This window comes from Crocodylus porosus, unplaced genomic scaffold, assembly GCF_001723895.1.
Source record: "Crocodylus porosus isolate Cpor-Errol unplaced genomic scaffold, CroPor_comp1, whole genome shotgun sequence".
In the NCBI taxonomy this organism is placed as follows: Eukaryota; Metazoa; Chordata; order Crocodylia; family Crocodylidae; genus Crocodylus; species Crocodylus porosus.
This window is the reverse complement of record NW_017728948.1, coordinates 74,964,151-74,984,874: the sequence shown is the minus strand read 5'-3', so window position 1 is coordinate 74,984,874 and position 20,724 is coordinate 74,964,151. Positions and strand designations below refer to the sequence as shown.

At 43.1% G+C, this 20,724-nt stretch overlaps 1 protein-coding gene across 2 annotated transcripts in view; it reads right to left on the bottom strand.

Annotated features, from left to right (window-relative positions):
- Window positions 1-16,517: 16,517 nt before the first annotated feature.
- Window positions 16,518-20,724, bottom strand: part of GPRIN3 (GPRIN family member 3) — a 74,394-nt gene continuing 70,187 nt past the window's right edge. For both annotated transcript variants that reach the window (XM_019553160.1, XM_019553162.1), the window contains exon 2: window positions 16,518-19,150. In XM_019553160.1, the coding sequence (XP_019408705.1) occupies window positions 16,597-19,041 (2,445 nt within the window). In that variant the 5' untranslated portion in view covers window positions 19,042-19,150 and the 3' untranslated portion in view covers window positions 16,518-16,596. The remainder of the gene's footprint in view (window positions 19,151-20,724) is intronic.

Genomic DNA, 20,724 nt, shown 5'->3' with positions numbered 1-20,724 from the left:
TGTAACATGTAATTTTAGCATGAAATGACAAGGCTAGTTACAGCCCCCAAAGATGGCACTGATCAACTAGGAAGAGTTGGGCTACACTGTGCTTTGGCGACACTCCCACCAACCATGTCTCTATACCAGTGGTTGCAGGTAAACTGCAGTTTAGGAAGTGACTACAGAATTGGCTTTGTGACTGTTGAGCACCCTGCCATGAGAGGAGAGCCTCCAACAAAGGCACAGCTGCTTTCCATCTTATATTAGTTGTGAGAAAGAAGTGGGCAAGAGAACCTGGATCATGTATTTAAGGAGAATGGAGAAATGCAGGGGCCTGACCATAAAATATGGAGGTGATTGCTAGTTTAAATTCATATCAGGGATTAGAAGATTTTCCATATTGTCTGCAATAAGTTTGTTAGTTATTGCCCCATGGCATGTGTGGTCCCATCCCAGAATCCAGTAGAACTGCTTCTTTTATCAGAAAGAGATAGAAGTACTGACCAGCTCATTCTCTGAGGTGACCCCTGCAGGCCAAGTTGAGTCAACTTGGAGGACTGATTCCAGCCATGGTATTCCCATTTTACAGAAGAACAGAAAAATGCAGGGTCTTGAACCGTGGATCTAGCACTTTTCAGGGACACTACAAGCTCCCAAAAGTTGTCTTTAAAACACATTTTTCCCCATTAAGGAATTTATCTGTATAAAAGGGCAACAGCGAATCAGTACAAAAATGCATTGTCAGCCTGCTATTTCTTGGGGCTGGAGAGGCACATGAATACAGAATTGCAGTGTCTGAAGTCACGGCAAAGGGACTTTTCTTGATTTATGGTACAGAACATTTTCAGGTCATTCAACTACCTGTTACCTGGTTTTCACACCAGATATTTTGTGTTTGCTCTGTAGTCTCTTATGTTTCTACAAGAAACCTGCCAAGATCCAATGTGGGTCTAAAATACAACGGAAGAGCCACAAGAAGCAGTAACCATTCAGGTAGTACTGTCCAAGGCCAACACAGTATTTGAGAAGTATATACACTCTGGAAAAGATATCATTGTTTAGGATGGGCGTTAGGGAACGGGCACCTAACTGGGTATAATGGAGAGGAAAAGTAAGACTGAGTATCAGGTACAAACTTTCCAAACAGAGAAGCATTGGCAACGCATATGCACGTGCACCCCCTGAGAATGGCAGTGCACTCCCTGCAAAAAGTGCCACCAATGCTGCCGGTGGTACCTGCAGGCAGTTGTTGCTCACCACCCTTACCCCTCACCACTGACACTGCCAGCAGCATCTGCGGGCAGTCCTTGATTGCTGCTGGCACCACTGATGCTGCTGGCAGTGTCTGCAGGTGGTTGCCAACCGCCGGTCAGCACTTGCCACTCCCTCCCCCACTGCGGCTGCCTGCGGGAGCTCCCTGCTTGCTGTTGCTGCGCCCCCGCTGCTGCCGCCTGTGGGTGGTTGCCATGCCCTCCCAGCCTCAAGGGGCATGTATCGTTCATGCAGGGAAGTATATTAGGATGCAAGGTCTCCCCTCTACTCCCAAGGCGGTGGCAGATGCCTTATGATACAGAACAATTAAAACTGGGCAAAACATTTGAGAATATGCATTATGGAACAATCCTCTATTAGCCATTGTTTAATTTGACTTAATAGGACTTTCCCACCCTGATTCCTAGCATAGAGCCCCGCAAGAACCTCCTTTAGTTTTAGAAGTTAATATTTTTCTCTTAACTGCCTTTAATAAAAAGGTGAAAGTCTGTGGGAGGAATAGTAGATTGTGAAAATATAGTGGCATGGGAGATTCTCATGGATATACTGGAAAGGAATATACTTGACCAAGTGTCATCCTTATTCTCCACCACTTCCTAGTAGAGGTACTGGGTCACACCATTTACAGGAGCCTGTGCTTTGACACTACAGAAGCAGACGAGAAAGACTGAACCACAGATAATAGAGACAACATCTAAAATCAGCCAAGCAAACTAATAGTCCTGAGCCAGGGACATCTCAGTATCCTCTCCTCTAAAATCAGCCACGTACGCAGGAGATGTTGAGCCAGCAGGAACCTTACAAAAGGCTGGGCCTTCCCCTGAGAGCAGTAAAAAACAAGATGTTCTGAAGGACTTCATTAAATGGCTTACATCAAACTTCAAAAAGACATTACATGTGAACAACTGATCTAAGTAAGACAAAGTAAAGTGGAAGACACGTCTCCACAATCAATGAGGAAATCTTGTCTTCTTGAGTTGCTGCCTCCTTTGCCTTGTTGATACCAGCATCAACTGTTCATCTGTCAGGTCTCTGTGCCAACTTCTGTCTTCTGTTCCCATCCTTCTTTCATGGGACATGCTCTCTACAAGGATCTATAAGGCCATGTGGCAGGGCACTGTAGGTGTCTGCCACTTTAAGGGCCAGAAGACAGCAGCCAGCAGGTGCCTGATGAGGACAGCCATGTTGGAGTCAGGGCTGCCCATGTAAACAGGGCAACAATACTGCCTGGCCGGAGAGCTGCTGGTATTATCTGGAGGTAAGGGAGGAGCTGTAGGGGATGGTCAAGAGGTTCCTGGTCCTGGGCATGACCTAAAACTGCACCCTGCCAAGAGCGGATGGCCTGGTGGGGCTCTCAGTGGTGTGGGAGCCCCCAGGAAATGCCAGGGCAGTTGCCACCCCAGTGAAAGGTGGGTTGGGGAGCCTTAACCCCAACCACCCAACAACTGGGTGGGTTACTCTCTTGTAGGGTCTGGAAGGTGGACCCTAGTGAGACAGCGGGGCCATAGACTCAAACCTGTCTTGACATCCCCTGACTGCTCCAAGCTGGGGCCAGGACCAGAAGGGTCGAAGGGTCAGGGGCCCACCATGAGGAACACCCAGAACTGAAGACCTGGGGCTCTGACTGGCCTGGAGGTGGGCCAGGGCTAGTGGAGCCAAAGGTCCCGGGGGGACCACACCCAAAGGGGAAGCAGCTCAGGGAGCTATGCAGCCAGGAATGAAGATGGCATAGGCCACCTGAATGGAGGGATCCAGAAGGGGTTCAAATAATAGGATTCTGGGGCCCAATATGGGGCTGGTGATGTTGGTAACATCTGGATGCCATCTGCGAGGCTTGGGCTGCAGTGTAGGGGAGGAACGGAGCCACCTGGCATTGGGGCAAGAAATGGGCAGCCTCCCGCTTAATTAACATCAATTAATTAACAACAAGATGTGGTGGGCGAGAAAGCGGGTGGTTAGCCCAGAAACAGGTGGATGGGTCACAGGCAAATTGTCCCCGAGAAGGCCCCCCTGTTACAGGCCACCACCTTGTTTTCAAGAGCCACCTTTTAAAAGAGATTTTCCTAGAAAAGATGTGTTGGATATCACTCGAATGGGTTAATGTTATACCTTGCGTGTTCACCCCTGTGTCATTCTTGTATTATTGCTAATAAAGAACTTACCTCTGCTGAATACCACGTAGGCCTCTGCTGTGCTCCTTCCTGAATCAACATGACACTATTCCACAGTACTCAGTTCAGTGTAAGCAGTATTTTACTGGCTTTGCCAAATCCTATGGACATTTCTATAGGAACGCCTTTCTGTGTGGGTGTTGACAAGCCCGTGAGTGCTGCAAAGCCTTGCTGCATGCCTGAATGCTTTTCACCAGCACTCAGCAGATGGGGAGAAATGAGTTCTTCAAATCTGCACCTGCATGTGTGCATTTTCCTGGTGCACTGGGCTTAAACTGAGTAACAGGCATAAAATCCAGAGAAAACAATGCTGCCAAGAACAGGTTTCTGAGCATTAATTAGTAAGGAAAATAAATGGAATTACAGAATTAAGGTAGAGTCTCAGCATGAATGACCCAAATCCCTTTCTTGTGCTGGTGTGCACACAGCATGCCATGAAGGAATAAGGATTTTTTTCAGAGTTAATTTGGCACCAAGATAGAACAGCAAAAGCAAATTCCTTTACAGCCTGGCAATGACAGACTTAATTTGCTGATCCCACTTAACTTGATGCTTGTAAACGTACCAGAATATACTTTCAAAAATGTGCTTTTTGTAGTCTATGCCTGCACATACACATGCAAACATTGCTGATACAGTTTCCCTTGCTTTATGTGGTCTGTATGTGCGAATTCTCTTTCATGCGACTGGTATAGTGGAAAGCCAGTTAGCTGCTTTGTGCAGTGCACTGTGGGAGTGACGTGCACCAAAATAGTCTCCTGTGTGGATCTGTGCACCTCGCTCGTTGTCTGCAACACATGTTTCTGTAGTTGCCATCCCCATTATGATAGTGCCCTGTGCTTGTGTGTACTGTCTGCTGTTGGTGAGTACCAAAATTGTCTTGTAAAAGTGGTAAAAATGGGTCTGGGATTTTAACTCTGGATTTAAATGCCTAATTTTAAAAATGTTGCTTTGGGGCTGGCTCTCAAAACATTCAGCTAAGCATCCAAAACATTGCCTGTCCGTGCATGTGCAACTAATTCTCCTCAGTTGTAAAAATTCATGAAAAATCTCTTGAGATTCCCAGCTACAACACAATATAGCTATATATTGCTGTATAGATTGATAGAAACTGAATCATACAATTAATTGCAGTTTTGGCTTCCAGTCTAATGAACATTAAGGTAATTCAGGCAGGCTGGTCTAATGGTTTGTCTTTTCAGGGCTTTTATCTGATAAAATAATTCATACACCTACAGGTAGCCACGTGTATAGATTGTTAATATAAACCAGTGCAACTATGTTGCAGTTGCTGCATGATGCGGCATCAGCCTGTGCTAAGTGGTAAAACTGGGTCATATTTCTGGCTGCTTAGATTCATACCCACCTGTTAAACTGAGTTGCTGTTAAGCTTACCATTGTAGAATGCTACAAAGCAGTAAGGGTAAATCCATTTTTGTTGAATGGGTGTCCACGAACTCTTTCGGATATTGTTGAACTGCATGGATAAATCTAGACAGGGTGGGAAAGGAAAAGATTGCATAAGTTTTCCCAGCTGTAAATAAGAGATTGTCATTACAGCAGGCAGCTGGAAAATCCTTCCAAGACCATACCTACTCTTAGAAAGCTGGCACTTTGTACCTGGGACTTTGTTCAGGCTAATCCATGGAAGACAATGACACTAGGATGTACAGAAGCACCCAGAATGGAACCCACAAGAGCTCATTAATAAAACACATCGCCTAATTGTCCAAAGCAGTGGGGGATTAGGTGAAGTAGCATGATCCCAAGCAGCTAACAAAAGGGGGTAGAAGTCCATTCATGCGCAGCAGAGACAACATGCTCTGTGCCTTTCGGGGAGACCTTCAGCTGATATAAATTGTCAGTCCCTTTGACATCAACAGTCACTCACCAGCTCAGGGTGGGTGGTGAGTCCTGGGCTGGGGTGGGGGGGGTGATCTGCACTGCTCCCCACTGCCTTATGCTACAGGCGGGGCTCGTGGCAGAGCCCCCCACACAGTGTAGGGCGAGTAGAGTGAGGTCCCTTCCAACCCTAATTTTCCATGGTTCTGTGATTTGTGGTAATTTTTCATATTTTGTAATGGCCAAGAATATAAAGATCACCATCTCTCTGTTTGACTTTGGGATCAAATTCCATTAATTGATCTATTCATGGCTGAGATTTAAACTCTTGTGTTTAGACTTGGCTCATGTACCAGAACTGCACAGATCTTTCTCTTCCATATAACTTAAGAGCTTCTCAAGACTGGTTCTTAATATTGGCGATTCATCCAGCATATTTGAAACTAGTTGCTACTGAGCCCCCCCTCTACACGTCCAGGTAAAGGCACAATGAGATCTAATGCACAATTCACACCTCTTGCCATGCCATACATACACAGCAGGAGGCACAACTGTGGGATCATAAATTAGATGGCATCGCACCTTGTTCCCAGTGCAAGTCTGGGCTCTCCCCTGCACCACCAAGAAACAATCTCTCATGGGTGGGAGCCCTCTCAGCTGAGGGTCCCCAGATATGGGGCCACCCTGCATCCCCATGGCAGGGAGACACAGCTGTGGCAATCTTTGTGCCTCCGGGGTGCATGAAGCAACGAGAGATGGGGGGAGGGAATGCTGCTGCTGTGATCTCCTTGCCTCGGGGGTTCATGAAGTCTCTGGGGTAGGGAGGCTACCACAGCTACATCTCCCTGCTGCAGAGGTGTATGGGGTGCCCTCACAGCTGGAAGCCCCTCAGCTAAGGAGGCTCCCAGCCACAAAAGCTTGCTTTCTGCCAGTGCAGGGGGAGCCCAGAATCAAGCAGAGCTACCAGATGGAAGTTCTGCCCCCTTTCTGCTGCTGAGGAAAGACCAACCTGCCAAGACTTGTTCTAGCAACTAAACTGAGGGGCTTCCAGCTGCAATGGTACCCCATGAATCCCTGCAGTGATGACTCTGCCTTTGCCCCAGGGATTTCACACCACAGCAGTGATCTCCTCATCACAGGGGTTTCACACATTTCTGGAGGAGGGAGATCACTGTAACAGTCATTTCTGTGCTGCGGGGATTTCATGCGGCACAGGATAGGGAGCTAGCAGCTGTGCCCTGTGGCTATTGGGACCCAGCAGGTAGGCTTCAGTAATCCAGCATCCACAGCTATGGGACTTTTGATTCTGGTAGCTGCTTGGTGCTGCGAGGACCTAGCATTTGCAGGAGCTGGGGCTAAAAGTCCCCAGCAGTTGCTAGCCTTGTGGCCCTGGCTGGGCAAGTTGCACCCATGTTGTTGGCAGCCCACAGCTGCCGGTGCTCCCAGCCACAGCCTGCTACATGTGTAAATTAAAGCTGGATAGCAACCACCTATATAGTACACATTTTCGAGGTCTGACTTTATAGCTCGTTGCAGCTTTTAATGATGTGATAGGTACTTGCATGTGTATCTGTTCTCAAGATAGCTGCACAAATAAACAGGTAATTGCATGATTCCTATAACATGTGGAGGGGGTCTTACACAGGAAAGGAAAATGCAACTGTGAGGACCATCTCAGAAGTCAAGAAGCAGCTACTGTATCAAAACTGGTAGACAATGGATAATACTCAACAGCAACCCTGTCCTAGCAGTCTCTCTCTTATACATGTCTTTTCCAGGGTCTGTTCCTCAGAACTGAAACCTGATACTTAAGGCCTAACCTTTCAAAAGGGGATCAGTTCTACAAAACCCCACATTTGTTTATACAAAATGGGCCTTCATGTTTGCATATTGTATTTTCTATGCACATTTGTTCACACACACACTAGGTATCACTTTTGCAGACCTCTGCAGACTACCCATTGACAGTCTGGACCCTGAAATCAGTTGGTTTTTTACTGTAGCAAGGATTCTTGTTGCAGCCCCAGGGTAGTGACAGATTCCATGCTTGTTGGACCTCACTTTTTATTCAAAATGGGTAGAAATTAGGTCTCTTACTATATAGATTCATAGATTGTAAGGCTGGAAGGGACCTCAGAAGATCATCAGATCCAGCCCCCTGCACCAAGCAGGAAGGATAACTGGAGGTCAGGTGACCCCAGCAAGGTGACTGTCTAGTCTCCTCTTGAAGATTTCCAGGGAACTTACTCCGTGGTCTGGACACCTTGACTGTTGAGTTTTTCCTAATGTTGAGCCTGAATCGATCTTCCAGGAGTTTGTGGCTATTACTCTCCTGGTTTTCCCCTCGAGTGTCCTGGTGAACAGTTGCTCACCAAGCCCTTGATCTACTCCCCAGTGTATATGTGCAATGTGTGTGTGGCATCCCACACATATATGCCCCTTTTAAATATACATATGTGCATGTATGCACATGGACATAAACACACACTCACTCGTACCTGTTATGAACTTCTGAAAAGATGCAAAAATAGTTCCTTCCAGTAAAGCTGGTCCTTGGAAAAAGCCTCCTTCTTTAATCAGCTTGAACGATGAAGGATAGAACTCCCCCTCTCCAAAAGACAGAATTCTTTGCCTGGATCTGACTTAAGCCTATATAAATATTGAAAAAGCAGAGCTGGCCAGAAAAGAACAAAGGGGAAAACAAATCGTTGCCCATTTAAAATAAGTTACAATGTGTAATTTAATTATGGGTATTTAACTACTGTGGACCTAGCTATAATCTTTTGTCTTTATTTTTTTTTAAATACCTCCATTGGCCAATGTGGTTAAATTAATTTAGGATTTTCAATCCATATTTACACATTTTAATAAAAATGGCCTGATTTTCAAAATTACTTAACGCTGCAGTTCCTACTATCTTCAGCAGGATTTGATGGTACTCAGCATTTGGAAATGAGAATAGATGGTTAAGGATGGACTTGGAAATCTAATTTCACACGTTATTGAAACCTTAGCTGTTGCATATACATACACATACAAATGTTACACACACACAGAAAAAACACAGTTGTGGAAGGACAGATGCAAAAAAAATACTTCCTTAGAATGTACTGACTTTCTAATCATGAATTGAACTATCAAGTAGTAAATTCTATTGCTGTTTCTACAGTCTATGCCCTTGAACACCCTGAAGCCATTTATTCACTGGAAAGAGGGTGTAAGATGCTTGTACTTGTGCCTGTGTCCTCTAGTGGTGGGGAAGTGGTGGCAGTGTTAACTGCTGTGGCTCCCAGAGCTATGGCAATTCATTGCTGCTGCTCCCTTGCTGCCGAATATCCAGAACAATGAGGAGCTCTGTAGACAGAATGACACGGCTCTGTGTGCCACAGTTATCCAGTTGGTCCACAACCAGATCTAGCATAGGACACTGGGCCAGTGCATGTGGCCAAGCCGGCACACTGGATTGAATCTGCGGACCAACCACGTGTATTAACCTCATGATGGATAGTATACAGCCTAGACCAATCTGGCCCATAGACCAGATAAGCTGAGTACCACTGGCATAAACGCCTGCATAAGGTGCAAGGAAGTGAAGCCTTAGGTACAGTGTATTGAAGGTACTCACTATTTTATACACAATTATGATGGGACAAATGTAATAGGCAATAAAAACCCCTTTTTTGTTAAAAGATAAAAAAATAGGGTGCTGTAATGTTTCACCCAGAAGCGAAGTGGCTGTTTTTATTTATTTTTGTACAGGGAAGAAGTCCACTACCATTCAATCATGATTTCGTAGACCATGAGCAGACATGTATAGACATTCCCATCCCCAGTACTCTGCAAAGAAGATATTTTTCACAGCACTCTAGAAACAACTACCATATTTACTTGCATGCCACATATACCTTTTGTATTCCTAAAGATCCTTACAGCACCTGCGTTACTAAACACCTTGGTTTCTTCTTGCTCCTTCTTCCTATTTTTTGCATCCATTCTTCTATGATTTGGTGACTGGTTGATCATTCTTCTTCCTCAACAACAGTGAGACTAATATTTCTTTCTGTATTTCCACTCCCAGTTTAGTGGTCAGAATGTCTTGGCAGGTTGGTCTTTTCCCAGCAACAGAAAGGGGCAGAACTTCTATTTGCTAGCTCTGCTCAAACCAACACAGACTAAATAGCACTGACAAAATGCTCTCAGACAATGGCAGACTTGAGAACCTCACACACAATTAGGGACTGTCCTACAAAGTGCCTCCGTCAATGGCTTCCCTTATGTTTCATGGGTCATAAAACACTCCTTGATTCCCAGTCTGGAAAAATAGAAAGGACTGGCATTGTTCCCAATAAAAGATGGCTGAAGTCAAGATGGAAGCAATCTTTATTTCAATTAACTCTTTTTGTTAAGGGTTCCCAAATCAATGGTAGCCATTTAAAGCAATCTAACAGATATACCAAATGTGGAATAATTCCCAGATTTCGAACTGGTTTATATATTTTTTTGATTTCCTAAAACAATTATAAATTCTAGGGTTCTTTCAGTTTGTTTCTCTACCTTCAGTTTCAAATTGCAGTCTGTATCTTTTTCATTTTTCAGATATTTTTACCTTTGAGGAAAAGTTATATTTCTTAACTTAACCTTTCACTTAGACCTTCCTTTCAGCATTCTGTATAGTTTGCCTTTCCATTTTTAACAATTTAACTACTGCAGTGTGATGTTGGGTCACAGGGAAAGAGGAATATCCTTGGGTGCTTTCTAAGCAAACTCATTTATCCCATCATGATGATTATACTTTTGGTTTTGACACCAATATGGCTCACACCAAGAACAAGTTATCCTGTTGGTGGGAGAGCCTCTACATATATCAAACACCTCCATAAATACCCCAACCACATGGGTCCTTTGTAGTAATGGTGAAAAGCTCACCAACCTCAGCAAATGACATATGACCAAGTTGCTTACCTATACACAGGAGAAAGCTTAATCCAGCATTATTTACCAAGTTGAGTTGTCCAAATATAGAATACTTACAGGATATGTGCTGGTGCTTATGGACTCTTTTTTGGCACATTATTGCTTGGTTTTGAATTCCTATAGTGAGCACTTGTTTCCATATATAATGTCATAGCCATTGAAGGATTTATTTTGAAACAGTATTTTTATAGAATGTATTGATTGGCATGATGCTTTGTAGACTTCCACAGTCTTTCCAAAGATGCCCGAGGGGATGTCTGGATGCAGCTCCTTGGTAGTTTAACCTTTAAGTTTCAGCTTGCATGTGTATTGGTGGTACTTTACTTAAAGAGAGGTAATTCAGTTGTGATGAGGGGTGCCAAAGCTGGTAAGTGTAGAAACAAAAGCAGCTGTAAGGCACTAGGAAAGATCTTGCTGATTCTTTATGAAGCAGAATAATTCCATTGATCAGGTCACCTCTGTGTTTATCCTTTCTATCAAGCACCAAGACATTTTGGTCTAAATTAATATCCACACATCTAAAGGGTTTTTTCCTTTTTTTTTTTTTGCATAGACAGACTAAAGGAAAAGGCCATGGAGATCTGTGAATATTCCATAGCCATTTATTCTTCTCCAGGATAATCTGAACAATTTGTATATATTCTCATATCAATGCATTTATACAGGGACAATTCAGAATAACTCAAATCACAGAATTTTATACTGAGAGGGATCATGGAGGAATGGGCAGAAGGTTCCTCAATTGACATCATTTCACAGGGGGACAAGCAGGACAACAGCTAATGAACACTTAGGTAGAACTGAGCCAAAGGCACAGGAATAAACAGCACAAAGCCTTAGACCTCAACAGGAGACAGCAAACACAACAGGAAACACTGGGCAGCTCTTCAGTGCCAACTCAGTCAGGAAGATGAAAAGGGATGCCAAATTATTTGACTAACCTAACCAACAAAGCTGCCAACATTTACTTCCATTCCTGTCCTCATGAAATTCAGATTTTAGACAATACTAAGAGGGGATGGAAATAAAGGAGCTCTCTCTCTAGCAGGTGTAGATGGGAAGAATTCCCTTATGTAGCAGTGTAAATTCAGCAGCAGATTTGGATAAGCGTGGTAAAAAGAAAGTTAAGAATCAATTCAGTATTAAACTTAGTAGTAATAATTTTCATTAAATTAGGATTTGAATATTGTAATGTACATAAACTTTATGGGCTCTTCATTTGCCTTTGGAGATAAACTGTCCCAAAACAGCAGTTTGGAAGGCCTGAAAGCTGATGTAACCATAAATTTTATTCCCAAAAGGTACTACCTCAGGGGTGTTTCAGAGAAAAAATTGCAAGATGTTTCCACTGTGTAAGGTTGTAACATGATGCACAGCATAAAGAAAGGCATGTGACATTACAGATGGAAGTAAATTATCATTATGATTCATGAACAATCTTCAGTAAAATAAAAAATAATTCCTATTTAATAGTAGTCTTCTAAGGGATTACAAAATCCAAATCCACAAAGCTTTGCAGAGTTGAAAACTACAGCCATTTCCCCAAATATCCCATAAACTGTATCAGAAGTAGAAAGTTAATGGGAAATAAAAATTTCAGGCCTAGAGCATACTGTAGATCCTGCAGATGTGGGAAAAATACATGAGGCATTGCTGCCCCATTTCTTTTGAAGAAATAGTCACAGTGCTACAATTTATTATCCAGTACTATTTATCACTTCTCTAATATCTACAATATAGTAAAGACTGTCTCAAAGACCTCTGTACATCTGCAAAATAATTATTTCAAATTAAAAATATACCATATTACAATATAAACAGTGTAATGTAAAATATGCACAGACAAATCACATGGAAAGGATTTTACAAAAGGCAGCAATAGAAGCTTCCACTGTGAGCATACTGCAAAAACAGATTTAGACAAGAACTCAAAAAAAGAAATCTGAACATTGTATAAAAATGAGAGAGAGCCAGATGTACCAGATTTACTGCATGGCCTCTTTCTACCTCAAAACTCTAGGGTGCATCATTAAGAAAAAACAGAGTCTAAGATTTTCAATGGTGAGTTACAAAAGGCAGGTGCTCAACATTCAGAGAATCAGTCTCCTTTCTACTGATTCAGGTTCATCACCCAAGACCACCAGCTACCACTTTTGAAAACTGTGGCTCAAATATTCTAATGCAAGTAATAGTGCACGGTCATTGGGTGGGAGTAACTCTAGCTAAATGCTCTTTCACTTTTCACAAAATATAGTCTGTGGGCACATCTACACATGCATATTAATGTGATGCAATAAACTCTGGTGCTTTTGTGTTTATACATGCACTTCAGACCACAGCATGTTGAGCCTGCCAGCTCAGGGCTACTCTAACCTAACTCAGTGTGCTGTGAAGGGGTTGGCTGGGGGATGAGTGTGCTCCAGTGTGGGGCTAGCTGGCAGGCAGCCCCCACACTGAAGCACCCTTCAGCCACCTGGATCAGCATCTACACATGAGCTGCTAAAGAGTAAAAAAGTCTGCAGCTGCAGAGCTTGTTAGTTTACTCTAGCCTAACAGCTCTGCATGTATAGATGCCAAGACATTTACTGCAGAGCTAATTAGCCTACTCCACAGTAAACATCATATGTAGATGCACCCTGTATTGCTTCTGTGTATGGTCTACAAATTATAAGCACACATAACTGAAACAAACTACATTTCAGTAAAAGGCTGTCTAGAGGTTTGTGTTATTAGAGGTTTGTTAGAAGTACTGAGCCTTCCTGTGTTACTCCAATTAGTAAATTAAAAGTGGGGTAGAAATCAAGGACTCTGGAAATTGCTAAGAACACTCACAGAAGCACATGCTAAATAATGAAATCTACACTTGGAAACCAATAACATCCCCTTTCCAGAGTTAGAAATATCTTATTTGTAGGAGATATCACCTAAAGCACAACACAAAGGCACTATGTTACAAGATGGTATAATACTGTCTGCATTATTCCCACCATTCAGGGCCAGACCTAAAGTCAACTGAAGTCAACAGGGATCTTTTTATTGGCCTAATGGAGTTTTGGACTGGGTGATTAGGGCAATGAATTCCAAAATCAAAGTTAGGACATGCTTTCTATAAAACAGTATAATATAAAAACAATAATAATAACACAAGGTAATTGCTCTGCTCTATAGTTTTAATGCATCAGAATGAAGGGTTTTAACTTGGCTGTTATTTTCAGGTTTAAAAACGTAGGACAAAAGTCCACAGCTTAGACCAAGAAAGGAACTCCTTTGCTCATCAGTGCATTAGGGTAATGTAAAAATACTAAGAAAACTAACAGTCAGCAAGAACACCCAACATATCCCCATACAACCAACTGAATTCCGTCATCACAATTTGTTGCCAGGATCTCCCCAATAAAAGCCGTTATCAAGAGGGAAAAAACATTTTTTACATACAATTGAATGAAACTCTGCTACACAAAATTTTTCCAGAGTAATGTGGTCATCAGGAACTAACACAATTAACAAGATTACCACGCTGTGATATTTACATATAGAAGGTCAGATCTTCAGCTGGGGTAAACCCACATAATTCCATTTACTTCAGCTGAATTTCTAGTTTATTGGGCCACAGTATTTTAATACACATTGTGATATAATATATACATGGCAGCCTATATTATCATGTTACATTACATTACATTACATAAACAGTCTAAATACACATATGCCATGAAATACATTACATTATCATGTGATAGCAGAGTTGTCACCTTGCGTTGTATTGCATTGTATTTTAGTTTTGGAATGCTATTGTAGAAAATAACTTATCTTTGAGTTTTGGTATTCAGCACACTAAGGGTCTGATTCTGTACTGGTTTTGCCATTGGTTTCAATAGGAGAGCACGAAGTCATACAGCAGTGGCAGAAATCACGCATACATAAAACTAATGGGCATACTGTTTGAACAAAACTGCAGGTCTGGATGTAGTTAAAAGCTCATAGAAACAACCTGCTCTACCCTGAACCAGAGCAGCAGATAACGGGAGACATTACCACTGAGTTCCAATAGTGTTTCATGTCCTGTAACTTTGGGTATGTATCTGTTGAATTAGATATACCTGACAAAGGAACATGAGGCCAGAACTGTAGCAGGTGTAAAACTGGTTTAACTCTAGTTAATTCAGTGACTTGGATGAGTACCTGTGGAATGAGTGACTGGCATTGTACCTGTGGAATATCTGAAAGCAGATCAGTATTTCTCTCTCAACTATTTGAATTTCTTCAAGAGGTAGCTATTATATCTTTATTTTCCAAGTTGAATGCTAAAAGTTTGCTGTATGTATTCAAGGTCATGTACTTGGAGTTCCTTTGGCTAGTAGGGTTCTGCTTTCTGAATGTGTAACACTAATAAGTCAAGAGAAGGAAGCAGATGACTCTCTAGGGTGAGGCAACATAAATCTGAATAGGGAATTTTAGACTAATTTTAACTTCTTTGTCTGTAGGTCACCATAGACCTTGCTGGAGTCATCTCTAGAAAAGGTGAGCTGTTGTAAAGTTTATTGTTGGGTAAAAATTTTAAATATAATCTTCTCTCATCATAGTCACAGAAAGTAATGTATAAATGTCTATGGTTTCACCTGCCATGAGTGTAATGCAATCTATGGCTGGTTGATTTAATTTCTTCTGTTTAGGTGTGTTTATATGCAACACCCTGTTGGGATAAGCAGTGTCATACAATTTATAAAATGTATCCATTCTCAGTCTTTGTATGAATAAATGTAAAATTTATTATTTAAAAGCATCTGGGATTCACTTTTCAAGAGTGTTTCCATGAGCGAAACGTAACTGCAAGAACGTCTATTTAATGGGTTTACATTGCTTAGTATCTGCAGTTTCACAACTGAAGTTCTAATCCTGCAAGCCCTGCAATGGAACTGCTCCCATGGGACATGGCCAATACTTAAGAAACTGCAAGTTTGTGACTAGGGCCTTAATCCTTCCAGCTCTCCTCATTTTGAACTTCTGAGTTGCAAGACCAAAGGATAATTTGTGATCAAGTAAGTTTCTTTGGAAGCTTTTTTTTTTTTTAACCTATTCTTTTTCTAAACAGCATTGTAAAACATACAGAATGTCTTGAATATGGCTTTTACTTCGGCATATTAAAAACTGTGTTGATTTCCCCCTTTTTTATATAGAAAGAAAATTACTATTCTCTATTGAAAACAAAAAACCGTCACTGCTGCCGCAGAAAATATGACCTATGTGCCACTATAGACATTTTTGTGGTGGCAAAAAAACTAAGCATTGATGTTTATAGTCCATTGTCACGCCCCATATGCCCAAATTTGTGAGCACAACACACTTAGTGTGGAGGCGGGAGTCAAGAGCATGGCAATGAGATCCATGTTCCTGGGGAATCCCCTGATGGATGATTCCTAGGGCACACCTGTGCCAGGGGGAAAGCCTAGGGTTCCCTTGCTTATACTGATGTGCTGTCAGTTGGGGCATTGCCCCTGGGGCCATTTTTCCACAGGATCAGGTCCCTGAAGCCCCAGGAGTCGCAGGGACCTAACCCTGTGACGCAAGTGCTCTGGCATTCTCTGTAGTGGATCAGCTGTGTTGGGACACATCCTGGCACAGCTGATACTAGTCCACAGAAGACGTCTGTTTATACCCTAATACTAACCTTCATGACTTAACAACGTCAGGAATATCACTTATTAGAAGATGCTGGGATTTTCAAGGTAGCCTAACAGAACTAGGAAACCAGCTTGCATGATGTTTCAATGGGAGCAAAGCACCTAACTCCTTTAGGTTCCTTTGAAAATTCCCCTTGTAAATGCTATTAATAGAGAACAGTAAACCCTCTTATTCCTTTCATGCACTTCACACCAGGCAGGTCATTTGATCTGAAAAGTATTTGCTTTCTGTTGGTGTTAGAGAATATCTCTGTTGAAAGTTTTCCAGCAGTTTAAGCACTATCCACATCCTCCAACCCCCCCCACCCCCAACAAGCCCATGTAAAACTTTGCAATACATCAAAAATCACTTTTTAAAAATACATTTTTGCTAATCTTCTCTCAGGTTTCACCTCTAAATCAGGAGACACTACTCTCACTGCACTTAAGCTGGCAATTGAAAATTGTGCTTTTGCTAAGTGCCTAACTCTTTACAGTAGACTAGGCGAGGGTACACTATGAAAATAGTAAAGGGGGCAATACTAGGTATGATGTAGCAACCATCTGGAAAACAACAGATAATCATTTCCAAGTTGCTGCATTATGGACCCAAACAGAACCAAACAGCAAGGTTTATTTTCCATTTCAGGGAGATGTACACATCTTTGGACTCACACAGCCCGAAGCATACCATTTCAGTCTAGTACAGAAGAAGGAGCAGGACGGACACAGCAATTGGGGTGTCTGAAGTTCTGCAGCATGGCCTGGAACATGTTATGCTGCCTTCCTTTCAGTTTTTTATTTGAAGATGTATCTGAGGAAATGGATTTCCGGTTCTGAGTGTTTTGAGCCCGGATCAGTTTCTCGTGTTCTCGTATTTGTCTTTGTAAGTGATTTTGGATCGCTATACCCAGTGACTCTGGGTCAAGGGATGCCCCATAAACCTCCCATGTCATGCCTTGTTCATCCCATACAACATCCCTGACGTGTTTAGATTGCTTCACATGTACTTTGGCTTCCATGGCTGGAGTGGACTGTTTCTTCTTTTCTCCAAGTTTTAGCAAAGGCTGAGCTGAGGCCAGGTCAGGCGTTGCATTTAGCTTGGGTTCATTTCTGGTGTCATTTGCTGGGCTGATTTGTTCCTGTGGAGCTGCATGTGCCCCCAGCCCAGAAGTACAGTGAGCAGAATTCCCACTCAAGTCAGCTGTCAGTCCAGTTTGCAGACTCAAACTACTGGCTTCCTTTGCCTGATCAATTTCTCCCTGGACTTTATCTTGTTCTTTTTTACGAGTGACTGGTGTATATACTCTGATGTGGCCACAGGCAGCTGCAGCACTGATGTGCATCTCTCCTTTAGGTTCAAGAAGCATTAACTTTTCTTCTTTTGGTTTCATATCCATTTTAAATGGACTGGTCTTCAATTCATCACCACTCTTACCTTGCAAAGATTTTTTGTCAGGACAACCACCAGCCTTCATGCCCCAGGTCTCTCCCTGCCCACTTCCCCTCTGTGTTCTACAAGATATAGGTGACTGCTTATTTCCTGCATCACTGACAATGTGCTGAAAGTTACTGTTGACTTTTGGAGCAATTGCAGAGGGAAATGGAATGGGCTCCCTATCTCTAGACTGCTGATGTACTGCAGGTTGCTTATTGGTGTTAATTGCAATCTGGTAAACAGGTTTTGCTTTCTGTGATACTGGAGCATCTGAGAGCAACTGAGGAATATCACAGCTGTCTCTGACTGAACAGACTCCTTGTTGTCCTGCCCTATCAACAGGTGTTCTATGGGTATTACCAGCTGCTTGTGCGCATGGATAGGCAGCTTTTGCGTTATCTGGTAATGCTGGACAGATGGTGTCAGATGGGTCTCCTGGGTGCTTCTGAAGTTTGACCATCTGAGCTTTAACTGTCTCCACTGCAGCTGGTGGAACATGCAGGTCTGGCATGACACCAGGACAACAGGGGGACTTTTTCAGTGATGAAAAGCTTTCAACATCCTCTGAGTGGGTCAGCTCCCCACAACCCTGATAAATGAAGTGCAAATTTTCCTTTTCCTCTGCAGGAATATTTCCCATTAAGAATGCAGCAAGGATACTGGGACTGGTAGAAGCTGATTTACTCTCTACACTAGCCACAGCCTGAACCTCAGCATCTCGCCACATCCTCTTACTTGCTTCCTCAGCTAAAGAACTGGTCTCAGGCTGGACTGTCATTGTACCCATATCTCTGAACCTGGAGAGCTGCTGCTTGTCTACCCTTGTTTTCTCAGCGTCTGCATTACATGCTGGCTCCATGGCCTCAGGTCTGAATTGGGGTGATGTCTTGTCACTCTGGTCTAGGGCAGTATTACCTGCGGGACATAATTTCACATCAGTTGCAGCCCTCTCTTCTGCCTCCAAAGAAGCCTGAGGCCCTTTGCTCAGACCAGTTGCAAAATCCTTTACTGGAGTAGTTGCCTGAGGGAATCCAGAGTCAATTACTTCCAGTCCCTTTTCCTTTTCCATGGGTACTCTTTGCAGGATATTTGTTGGAGAGCTATGTTGACAGGACTGACTATTGATAACGTTGCCTGGGGAAATGGAATTTAACTCACCAACTGATCCTCTGACCCACTGGTCTGTCTGATCCTCTGACCCACAGGTTTTCACTGCAGAATCATCAGCTTGTGCCAGTGAACTTGTCTTTGGCTGGTCACTGTGCATAAGCTTGGAATTCTGGGTAGCTGGCACTGTATCTGGTACATGTCCCACTGTATATTCTTTTGTTACAATTTGCATGTGCCTGATGGGGGTGCTGTTATCTTTTTGCTCAGAGGTACTAGCTGTCTTTGTGCACGCAGGATATACTTCTTGATTTTGGCTGAAGGACCCAGAAGAATGTATGTCCTGCTGGCTGCCAACATTCTCACAGAATTGTTCTTGCCTTTGAACATTGGCAGCTGTCACATCTTTCAGGTCAAACAAGCACACGCCAACAGATTCAGACATTGTATGAGAAATGCCATTACTGCTCCTCTCTACACTTGGTTGTTTGTGCTGGTGCTTGGTGGACTGCAAATCTCCTAGGTGATCTTCCTCCTCAGAAACTGAAACCAATGAAACTTTGGCAGACCTCAGAGGATCTGGTACAGTCCCCATGGAATTTCTTTGACCTGAAGCTTGCAGTCAGCTTTCTCCAGCAATGCTCTTGGGGAGCAGTCTGCACAACAGGGAAGGCAGTCAGGAACAACTTTTCTTTAGAGTTAACCTGTCAATGGAAAAGAAAAGAAAGCACAGTGTTAAGACCAATTAGGTTTAAGCATAAGAAATACCCAGTTTAGATTCAGAATTACAGGGGAAGTGTTCAAAGGGATAAAGGGTAGCTAAATACCTGAATGTCATTAGAAGCTGCCCCCCTATGGCCCCCTTGGGCCTAAGAAAATCTCCTCTTCCAATGATTTTTCAGTTTTAGAACAAGGGCTATTGGAATTTCACATATTTTTCACATGAACATTTTCAGAGTAGTATCCTGAAGAAGAGGTAGAGGCTAGTGCATCCGAATGCGCCCTGTTGCTAAAAATGTGATGGAAAAGATGACACACAAAGACAACTGTGAACTAACTTGATAATGTCATTGACATCGCACCTAAAGCTCAAAAGAAAAATTAGTGAGAAGTGATGCTTGAGCTAATGCTGTGTGGACAACATTCTTCAGTCAGAATTCACCAAATACTGTAGCAATTATATCAGCTTGCCCCATGGTTAGAGTATAAGCCTATAGGACATTGGAAAAACAAGCATGGGATGTCCCGTGCCAGCAAGTCATGTATTGTCTCTGCATCTCAGTTCCTCCTCTGCAGAATCAGCCACGAGAGCCCTTCTATCACCTCACAGGGATACTGAGATGCACACATTAAGAACTGTGAAGTACTCAGATGGGACAATGCAAGTACAGAGGATACTGACAGCAAGTTTCTGGTAGTATCAGAATAACACTGGTGAGATGAAACCTAACAGCTAAACAAAATTAATGACATGGCTGCAGACAGCTGATGGTTCAGGTGCAATAGATATAAGTAAAGGAAAAAAGAGGTTGTTCTAATAATGCCAGAGGAGCATGATCACACTCATAAAAATGAATTATTTCAGCTTTTCATAAAATCTTCTTGAAAGCTTCCACAGGGGCTGACAAATATAATAAACTGATGCACAGGCTGGGCATCATATGTAACATTTATTGTATACACTGCTGAAATGTAGCCATTTGAAGGACCAAATATAGAAACTTCAGAGAACAGCAGGGGACAAGCAAAGGAGACTATCATATCCCAGTGAAACCACTAGGAGAATTTTAAATGCGTAGAGCAGGAGTATCCAGACTGAAATTTGGCCAGGACATAAAAGGTAGCTATCATTTCAAATTAGGGAACTGTTTCCGAATTTCTGATTCCTTTTGAGTAAAGTCAGTCAAAAGGAACCAGCAGTGCCCGGTACAGTTCCCAATGAAGTAAATGGTTTGACTTCTGCTGTCTACAGGAGAACACAGTCAGACAAGAGCCCCCGCCCAGGCCCCTACTTGGCCCAGCCCCCCAGGGAGCCACACGACCGGAGCCGCGCGAACAGGCTGCGTAAACAGGCGCTCGAGTTAGCGCGGAGTTCGCGCAGGGTAGGGCACGGGAGGGCACGAGACCCTGCCTGCGACCCCCCCAGAGTAGTCAGCCCCAGCCGTAGCCAGCCTACCAGAGGCATGACACGGATGGGCATGCGCCGCACCCCGAGGGTCCCCTCGGGCTCTGAGGCCCCCCCATTGGGCACCTCAGAGACGGCCACCCAGACGGAGCC